Source organism: Pseudorasbora parva, chromosome 1 (genome assembly GCF_024679245.1).
Source record: "Pseudorasbora parva isolate DD20220531a chromosome 1, ASM2467924v1, whole genome shotgun sequence".
In the NCBI taxonomy this organism is placed as follows: domain Eukaryota; kingdom Metazoa; phylum Chordata; class Actinopteri; order Cypriniformes; family Gobionidae; genus Pseudorasbora; species Pseudorasbora parva.
Window position 1 is genome coordinate 3336213 of NC_090172.1, and position 10168 is coordinate 3346380.

The 10168-nt window shown below is 37.3% G+C and overlaps 1 protein-coding gene across 1 annotated transcript; it reads left to right on the top strand.

Annotated features, from left to right (window-relative positions):
• Positions 1 to 1130: 1130 nt before the first annotated feature.
• hp (haptoglobin) lies at positions 1131 to 9060 on the top strand. The gene is made up of 4 exons (XM_067452408.1): positions 1131 to 1261; positions 1982 to 2049; positions 6687 to 6970; positions 8451 to 9060. The coding sequence occupies exons 1-4, from the start codon at positions 1254 to 1256 to the stop codon at positions 9009 to 9011; spliced, it is 921 nt and encodes a 306-aa protein (XP_067308509.1). The 5' UTR covers positions 1131 to 1253; the 3' UTR covers positions 9012 to 9060.
• The last annotated feature ends 1108 nt before the right edge of the window (positions 9061 to 10168 follow it).

Consider the following 10168-nt stretch of genomic DNA (forward strand, 5'->3'; position numbering starts at 1 on the left):
ATATGTACCTTTAAGGGACTAATACACACTCTTAAAGTACTGATATGTACCTTTAAGGTACTAATACTCACTCTTAAAGTACTGATATGTACCTTTAAGGGACTAATACACACTCTTAAAGTACTGATATGTACCTTTAAGGTACTAAAACTCACTCTTAAAATACTGATATGTACCTTTAAGGTACTAATACTCACTCTTAAAGTACTGATATGTACCTTTAAGGGACTAATACACACTCTTAAAGTACTGATATGTACCTTTAAGGGACTAATACACACTCTTAAAGTACTGATATGAACCTTTAAGGGACTAACACACACTCTTAAAGTACTGATATGTACCTTTAAGGTACTAATACGCACTCTTAAAGTACTGATATGTACCTTTAAGGTACTAATATGCGCTCTTAAAGTACTGATATGAACCTTTAAGGGACTAACACGCACTCTTAAAGTACTGATATGAACCTTTAAGGCACTAATACACACTCTTAAAGTACTGATATGCACCTTTAAGGTACTAATATGCGCTCTTAAAGTACTGATATGAACCTTTAAGGGACTAACACGCACTCTTAAAGTACTGATATGAACCTTTAAGGTACTAATACACACTCTTAAAGTATTGATATGCACCTTTAAGGTACTAATACACACTCTTAAAGTACTGATATGCACCTTTAAGGTACTAATATGCACTCTTAAAGTACTGATATGCACCTTTAAGGTACTAATACACACTCTTAAAGTACTGATATGCACCTTTAAGGTACTAATACACACTCTTAAAGTACTGATATGTACCTTTAAGGGACTAATACACACTCTTAAAGTACTTAGGGGTGAGTAAGGTACAAAGATGTTACCTTAAGGTACCGCCCCAGTGACAGCACTGTACCTTTTTTCTGAGAGTGTAACTGTGAGATAAAAAGACACAATAACTTTTAAAATGTTTTATTCTGTGACTGAAACAAGCTTCCACGCAAAAGTGTTGTCTCTTGTTGATATGCAAACTGAAGAGTAGGAGTATCTCGCACACGCTCCATTTTGGGAAGTTTTGCTACCTTTAACCCGAATAGTGTCACTGTCAACATTCAAACAGAGATAAATGTCCCCGATTATGAAATCTGTGAGTTTTGATCATGTTTTTTTTAGATAGGGTGGGCTAAGTTGAGCTGATATAAATGCCAGAACCTCAATGACAAGATTATTAAAGACGGCTCTTTTTACTTTTTCCAAAACATTTTCATCATGAGGTGGTAAGTTTCTGTTTTGTTTCCTTAAATTACAAATATGGTTAAAATAGTGATGTGTGATCAATGATTGGCCTGAAACTCATTAAAACGCATCGGTAACCCTTTACAATGCGGGTGTGCTAAATTATATGCATTAATTCATGCTTAATTAATGCACTGATAATCTTGAGTTAATGTATTACTAATGGTGAACTTTTAACTATCGTCATTGTGGTTATGGGTTTTGAAATAATTAGTTAATAGTCATGTGCCCCAAAAAGTTATAACACAATGATACCTTTATAAATCATTAGCTAATGATAAATTAAAGCAGACACTGGAAGCTGAAATGCATGGCTTTGACTTTGTGGTAATTAACATTTTAATTTACATTATTAGTTAATATAATATGTCATTAGGGAATTCAAACATTGTGACACATTTAACTAATAACAATTTAATGATTACTTAATCTATTAATCATGATAAATCTTCATTAGTAGCTGATGCAGTAATCATTAATAAATGGGTTAGTTCACCATTAGTAATACATTAACTCATGATTATCAGTGCATTAGTTAAGCATGAATAAATGCATATTAGTGCACTCGTATTGTAAAGTGTTACCAATGCGGCTCTAAATGTTTTATCTCTTTTTAATGTACTATTTAAGTTACAATTTCACTGCAATGCATAATGCATTATTAATCTGAATGAAGCGTTTATTTCTCCTTTTCTCTGTAGGCTATCTGTGGCTGCGCTGCTCTTAGGCGTTATTGCTTGCCTGCCAGATGCACCAGAGAGAGTTTCGGGTAAAAAACATCCTCCTCATCATCAGACATGAGCAATGCTCAGCACAGCTACAGCACTGAATACTTTTAGGGAAGGATTTATTGTCACAAAAAAACATTTTAAACCATCTTTGTATCATAGGATATAGAGTAACCACATGTGTAGTTCGTCACAATAACATCAGCATTGTGAAAATATATTAGCAAGAACATATCAAAATAATAAAGGGGAATTACCACTGATATTTTATTCTAAAAACTGTGAGTGATGATTGCTGAGCACAACTACACTGCCTCAGATTTGTGCAAAACTTTTGTGATATTTGGTAAATGTTGATTAAAAAAACTATTGCAAAATGATGTTTCCATTAACCGATGTTATGCGACTAAAACTGTTTTTCTTTCTTTCGTGATGTCATTCCAAAAAATTATGCCACGTATGTTGGCAGGTTAATGTATTTCACAGTCACTGCACTAGCCATTATTTTTAATGGAAGGAGACGTAAGCGTGTTATCCAAGCATTAATGGCAAGGAAAGCTCCTTATACTTGTATATGTCCTTGTGTGTGTGTGTGTGTGTGTGTGTGTGTGTGTGTGTGTGTGTGTGTGTGTGTGTGTGTGTGTGTGTGTGTGTGTGTGTGTGTGTGTGTGTGTGTGTGTGTGTGTGTGTGTGTGTGTGTGTGTGAGCCTGTTTATGTGGTTTATGAGGACACAAATTTGTATAACTACATGGGTATTACACTGGTATTACACTATAAATGTGGTTTATGAGGACATATCAAATGTCCTCATAATTCAAATGGCCTTAAAAACATACTAAATGATGTTTTTTTGAGAAAGTAAAAATGCAGAATGTTTCCTGTGATGGGTAGGTTTAGGGGCAGTGTAAGGGGATAGGATGTACGGTTTGTACAGTATAAAAACCATTACGCCTATTGAGAGTCCCTGTAAACCACATAGACCAACATGTGTGTGTGTGTGTGTGTGTGTGTGTGTGTGTGTGTGTGTGTGTGTGTGTGTGTGTGTGTGTGTGTGTGTGTGTGTGATGGGTAGGTTTAGGGGCAGTGTAAGGGGATAGATAATACGGTTTGTACGGTATAAAAACCATTACGCCTATGGAGAGTCCCTGTAAACCACATAGACCAACATGTGTGTGTGTGTGTGTGTGTGTGTGTGTGTGTGTGTGTGTGTGTGTGTGTGTGTGTGTGTGTGTGTGTGTGTCTTTCTCCCTCATATCTACTTTAAGGTCTTCATTATAATGTGGCATTTCTTTTTTTAGAATCCAGTATTCTTGTACTTTTATGAGTTTAATAAAGAACGTCATCTTTAATGAAGGATAGGCTTTTACATACGCCAGTTGACCTGCATATGCGGAAAAACTTTTTCCAATGCAGTTTTGTGGAAATGTCCTTGTTCGGATTGCCTGAAAAACCACCTCATGTGAGCGTTTTTTTGTTTTTGTGTGTGATATATACAGTGATGAAAATAAGTATTTGAACACCCTGCTATTTTGCAAGTTCTCCCACTTACAAATCATGGAGGGGAGGGGTCTGAAATTGTCATCGTAGGTGCATGTCCACTGTGAGAGACATAATCTAAAAAAAAAAATATGTATGATTTTTTGTATTATTTATTTATATGATACAGCTGTAAATAAGTATTTGAACACCTGAAAAAAATCTATGTTAATATTTGGTAGCCTTTGTTTGCAATTACAGAGGTCAAACGTTTCCTGTCGTTTTTCACCAGGTTTGCACTGCAGGAGGGATTTTGGCCCACTCCTCCACATAGATCTTCTCTAGATCAGTCAGGTTTCTGGCCTGTCGCTGAGAAACACAGAGTTTGAGCTCCCTCCAAAGATTCTCTATTGGGTTTAGGTCTGGAGACTGGCTAGGCCACGCCAGAACCTTGATATGCATCTTACAGAGCCACTCCTTGGTTATCCTGGCTGTGTGCTTCGGGTCATTGTCCTGTTGGAAGACCCAGCCACGACCTATCTTCAATGCTCTAACTGAGCGAAGAAGGTTGTTCCCCAAAATGTCGCAATAAATGGCCCCGGTCATCCTCTCCTTAATACAGTGCAGTCGCCCTGTCCCATGTGCAGACAAACAGCCCCACAGCTTGATGCTACCATCCCCATGCTTCACAGTAGGGATGGTACTCATCTTTCTTCTTCCTCTAAACACGTTTAGTGGAATTATGACCAAAAAGTTCTATTCTGGTCTCATCTGACCACATGACTTTCTCCCATGACTCCTCTGGATCATCCAAATGGTCATTGGCAAACTTAAGACGGGCCTGGACATGTGGTGGTTTAAGCAGGGGAACCTTCTGTGCCATGCAGGATTTCAAACCATGACGTCTTAGTGTATTACCAACAGTAACCTGGGAAACGGTGGTCCCAGCTCTTTTTAGGTCATTGACCAGCTCCTTCCGTGTAGTTCTGGGCTGATTTCTCACCTTTTTTAGGATCATTGAGACCCCACGAGGTGAGATCTTGCATGGAGCCCCAGTCCGAAGGAGATTGACAGTCATGTTTAGCTTCTTCCATTTTCTAATGATTGCTCCAACAGTGGACCTTTTTTCACCAAGCTGCTTGGCAATTTCCCCGTAGCCCTTTCCAGCCTTGTGGAGGTGTACAATTTTGTCTCTAGTGTCTTTGGACAGTCTTGGCCTTGTTGGTAGTTGGATTCTTACTGATTGTATGGGGTGGACAGGTGTTTTTATACAGCTAATGACCTTAAACAGGTGCATCTAATTTAGGATAATAAATGAAGTGGAGGTGGACATTTTAATGTCAGACTAACAGGTCTTTGAGGGTCAGAAATAAAAAATCATACATTGTGATTGTGATTTTTATTTTTATTTAATTATGGTTTATTATTTTTTTAATTATGTCTCTCACAGTGGACATGCACCTACGATGACAATTTCAGACCCCTCCATGATTTCCAAGTGGGAGAACTTGCAAAATTGAATTGCAAAAACAAAAACAAAAAATAAAAACAACGCACGCACGTGCGCGTGTGTATGGGAGTTTTTGTAAATTTGCGTAATTTGAAAGGTAATGGAAACGGGGCTACTGATACTCTGAGAGGGGTATGGGTGTTGTTTCAACAAGGTGCTAACATAATTAGCATGTTGCTAGCCCGATGCTTTCATGTCCTGTTGAAAAAACCAGCATATGCACATTTTAACCAGCACATTTTGATAACCTTTTAACGCTTCACTAGATGTTGTTAACGTTAACATGTTTTTAACATGTTTAGGATTCAGCTAGGTGATGCTAATATGAATTAACATATTTTTAACATCATGCTAACGACTTGTTTTTGTTTTAATAATTAGGTAGGTCTTTACAACTTTAAGCACTTAGCTAATCGTTATTAGCATGTATCTATTCACTTGCTAGCATATGTAGCATGTTAGAATTTCTGTTTGTTTACATGATTAATATATTAGTAACATAATGCTAACAAGATTAACATGTTGCTAGAATGTTTTAACAGCATGTTAATATGTTTAATGTATGCTAACACAGGAACATGATTCTAGCATGTTTTAACGCTTCACTAGATGTTGTTATCATATGTTAACATATTTTAACGTTTTAGCATGCAGCTAGGCAATGGTAACATGATTTAATATATTGTTAGCATGGCATGATGCTAACACATTTTGACTTGTCTATCATGTTTTAATAAATAGGATTTTTAGAAAATTTTGACACTTAGCTAATCACTATTAGCATGTAGCTATTTACTTGCTACCATGTGTAGCATAAGTCATGTTTGCTATCATGATTAATATGTTGCTAGCATTTTTCTAAAATAATTAGAATGTTTCACTAACACCAATGCTAACATGGTTAACATTTTAATAGCATGTTTTAAGGCTACACTATAGATGTTAACATATGCTAGCATGTGTTTAATGTTCTCACACTCAGCTAGGCAATGCTAACATGATTTAATAGATATTGTTAACATGTACATTTTGACTAATGTTGATCATGTTTTAATAATTAGTTAAGATTTTTAGAACCAATAAAATATGGCAATAAAATATGTTACGATAAAGTTTACAATGGCTACATAAATTGATTAAAAACGCAAAAGTTGCTAGAGTGTGGCTAGTTTACAAATCTACACTCTAAAAATGCTGGGTCAAAAACAACCCAAGTTGGGTGGAAAATTTACTAACCCAGCAATTGGGTTGTTTTAACCGAAAAGTTGAGTTGTTTTAACCCAACGGTTGAGTTGTTTTAACCCAACGGTTGAGTTGTTTTAACCCAGCGGTTGAGTTGTTTTAACCCCACGGTTGAATTGTTTTAACTCAATGGTTGAGTAGTTTTAACCCAACGGTTGAGTTGTTTTAACCCAGGGGTTGAGTTGTTTTAGCCCAGCGGTTGAGTTGTTTTAACCCCGAAATTGAGTTGTTTTAACCCAGCGGTTGGGTTAAACTTTGCTTAAGACAACCCAATCGCTGGGTTAAAACAACCCAATTGCTGGGTTAGTGCATTTTAACCCAACTTGGGTTGTTTTTAGTCCAGCATTTTTTAGAGTATAGCTATGAAGAATTTAATCTTTATTACATTTTGTGTCTGTAGCATGAAAAATAATATATTTGACAGCTGCTTATTCTCATTTATTGTACAGCACACAGGATTTCAGCCCCACGTCCCAAACGAATGGTGGGGGGATCCCTGACCGCATCCGTCCCCTGGCAGGCCATGGTGTACCTCAGCGAAAACATACTCGATGGAGGTTTTGCTGGAGGAGCCTTGATATCTGAGCGATGGGTACTGACTGCCGGTCGTAATCTATTCATAAGAAAGAGTCAAAATCATACAAGAGGACAAGAACCATTAATCCCAAAAGTCTATGTGGGAATCAGCGATCGCTACCATGCAAATGCTTCGACAGAAGTAGCTGTGGAGAAGGTAAATATCCATGCAACCCACCAAATTACAAACCTGCTAAGATACATTTGTTAAATCATGATCTTCATATATTTTGTATATAAAGACAAAAAAGCATTAGCTAGCCTGTTAACCGATCAGCGTGTTAAAGGGGTACTTAAGCGCTGGGAAGATGAATCTGTATTTAAACTGGGTCATCAATGTAGTAGAAATGTGAAATTATTTTTGAATTTGGTGCTTTCTAGACTGAGAAAAGACAGAAAATGTATTTTTGTCTCATGGGGATGAAAGACTACAATTCCCAGAATGCTTCGCTGCCCTGTGAGGCCATTCCCAAAGCCACCGCTACTGGATTACTGTAACTGAGTTGGAGAAGACACTACAATTAAATACTGAACGTGTCCGTTAAATATAATGAGTGAGTCACCGCGCGAGTCTCACAGCACTGAGCACTAACTGCACGAGTGAGATAAATGAGCTGATGAGCTCTCGTGATGAGAGCTGAGGTAATCGCGACTACACTCGCGGCATACATTCACAACGCAAGTTCAGTCTGTCGTGTTTCAGTTCATGCCTTTACAAGCTTAACTTTCATAGAAATTAATTTGAGAAGTTAAAAGACTTACACTGCTCACCATAGCTCCGTTTAAATGAGTGTGATCTCCATCCCTCATGCGCGAGTTAAAAACATGCGGAAATGGCTCCCTCTGCTGGCTGTAGTCTTTAGCCTTTGGGCAAACATTCCTCCTATGATGCAAATATCGTCAATTTGCATCATAGGAGAAATTTTTCCAGAAATAAAATGCATAAATCTCTTGTCTCAGGGGGATATGAGGGGGGAAAGCACAATCATTTGAATATACTCCAGGGTTTCTACTGATACAAAGCCATATGCTAATCGCTGAAGTAAACCTTTAAGCTTACTTAGCTGCTATTGTCTCTTATGGTTAGACTGCACTGCCAAACATGCTCTTCTTATTGAGTATTTTTTTCTTGTTTCCAGTCCAAATATCGAAATATTCTTAAATCAAGATGCATTTACTAGATAAGTGACAACTGGGGAAAATATCAAAATGAAGTGAGTTTTTGCTTAAAACAGGCTAAATGATCTGCCAATGGGGTGAGAAAAGTAATCTTATTTCTGTTTGGGATGGAAACAAGGAACAAGATTTCAATCAGAAACACGATTATTTTTCTCACCCCATTGGCAGATCATTTTGCCTGTTTTCAGCAAAAACTCACTTCATTTTGATTTTATTTTCAACAAAACAAGAACAAATATTTTTTGTCGTCTTACTTATCTAGTAAATGCATCTTGATTTTAAAATTGTTAGATATTTAGACTAGAAACAAGACAAAATGACTAAGTAAGAAGAGCATTTTTTGCAGTGTGTTAGCAGAAGAGCTTTACTAGAAAGAGTAGCATTAATGCTAAAATTATTTCATCTTTAAAACACTTGGTGGCACTATTGATTGTTGAAATGCATCTTTTTTCCTCCAGGTGTTTTTGCATCCAGACTTCCAGAACACGTCGGACTGGGACAATGACCTTGCTCTGATCAAACTGAAGGAGCCAGTCAAATTTAGTGAGTCTGTAATGCCCATTCCCCTTCCGGAGACTGGCGATAACCAGGAAGAGAGGGAAGGAGAGAGAGGCATTATCGCTGGGTGGGGCTATGGCAGATTGTTTACCCCTGCTCCAATACTGAAGTTTCTCGCTCTGCCCATCCAGTCATGCAAGGGTAACTACTCGGCAAAAGTCTTGGCAAACACACCGAATTTGGATAACAGACAGTTCTGCACAGGACCCAGCAAGTACCAGGAAAACGTGTGCTTTGGAGATGCAGGGGGCGCTCTCGCGCTCCTGAACCCCAACACCAGTACGGTTTATGCTGCGGGCATCCTCTCGTTTGACAAGGCTTGTTCTGTAGAAGAGCTCGCCGTCTACACCAAGATTTCTGCTTACCTGCCCTGGATTCATAATGTCATGAGAGGGGATTCAAAAGAGTCCCCAGAGCGGCGCGCTGCAATCATAAATCACATGCTTTCACTACAACAGTAGTATAATATTTATGCAGTGATAATCGCTTCATAAATATGCATTTATTTCCCTGGTTTGTAATTTGCACTATTTACCTTTGTGTAAATCAAAATGGGGGTTTTCATTTAACATTTTAATCCATATTTTAAACAAAAAAGGCAACTTTAAAAAATGCTGGACTAAAAACAATCCAAGTTGGTTTGAAAATGGACTAACCTGGCAATTGGGTTGTTTTAACCCAGCAATTGGGTTGTCCTAAGCAACATTTAACCCAACGGCTGGGTTAAAACAACCCAATTTGCGGGGTTAAAACATCTCATTTTCAACCCAACTTGGGTTGTTTTTAACCCAGCATTTTTTTAGAGTGTATACACTTAATTTCAGAGATTAATGCGACAGAGGCAAAATAAATCCTGGCTTTGAGGGCATTTTAAAGAAGGGGAAAAGGGTTAAACACGCAGGTCTACATACCCCTATAAAGTGTGTCACACACTTCCTGAAAAGTTAAGCCAAAACATTTTGATCACCCCTTGCTATCTGGCTGTAATATTGGTCTTAAACCCCGTCCTCTCCATATAATCCAATGGGACGCGAGCCAGACTAAAAAATCAAATTACACTTTAAATAAATATTTTCTGAAGATGGTTTTTATCATGTATGTTCAAGTGCTCGTTTGTCAAATGAGTTTGGTTTTATTTAGTTATTTAATGCTAAAAAACATCGGTAACACTTTATTTTAAGGTTCAGTTATTAACTATTATCTAGTTGCTTATTATCCTGCATATTACTAGGATATTGTCTGTTTATTAGCACTTATAAAGCTCATATTAATGCCTTATTCTGCATGAGCTTATTCTACATCCCTTAATCCGACCCAATACCTAAACTTAAATGCTACAAAAACTACCTTACTAACTATTAATAAGCAGTAAATTAGGAGTTTATTGAGGCAAAAGTCGTAGTTGATAGTGGATATGTGTTCCCCATATGGACAGCTGAGCTTGCGACTGAATCTGCAAGAGTGTCAAACCCCGCTCTTAAAATATAAATTGTATTAAACTATGGAAATTAACATTTGCTTTTGTGCGACTGATTTCCGGGTTACATTTAATTTAATTGTGGTATTAAATTCTAAATTGTAATATTGTTTTATGCAATAAAAAGTTTTGCAGCACATT

Coding starts and splice junctions, on each gene's coding strand:
- hp (XM_067452408.1), top strand. Junction 2,050..6,686: donor TGCACCAGAGAGAGTTTCGG/GTAAAAAACATC, acceptor TTTATTGTACAG/CACACAGGATTTCAGCCCCA. Junction 6,971..8,450: donor CAGAAGTAGCTGTGGAGAAG/GTAAATATCCAT, acceptor TTTTTCCTCCAG/GTGTTTTTGCATCCAGACTT.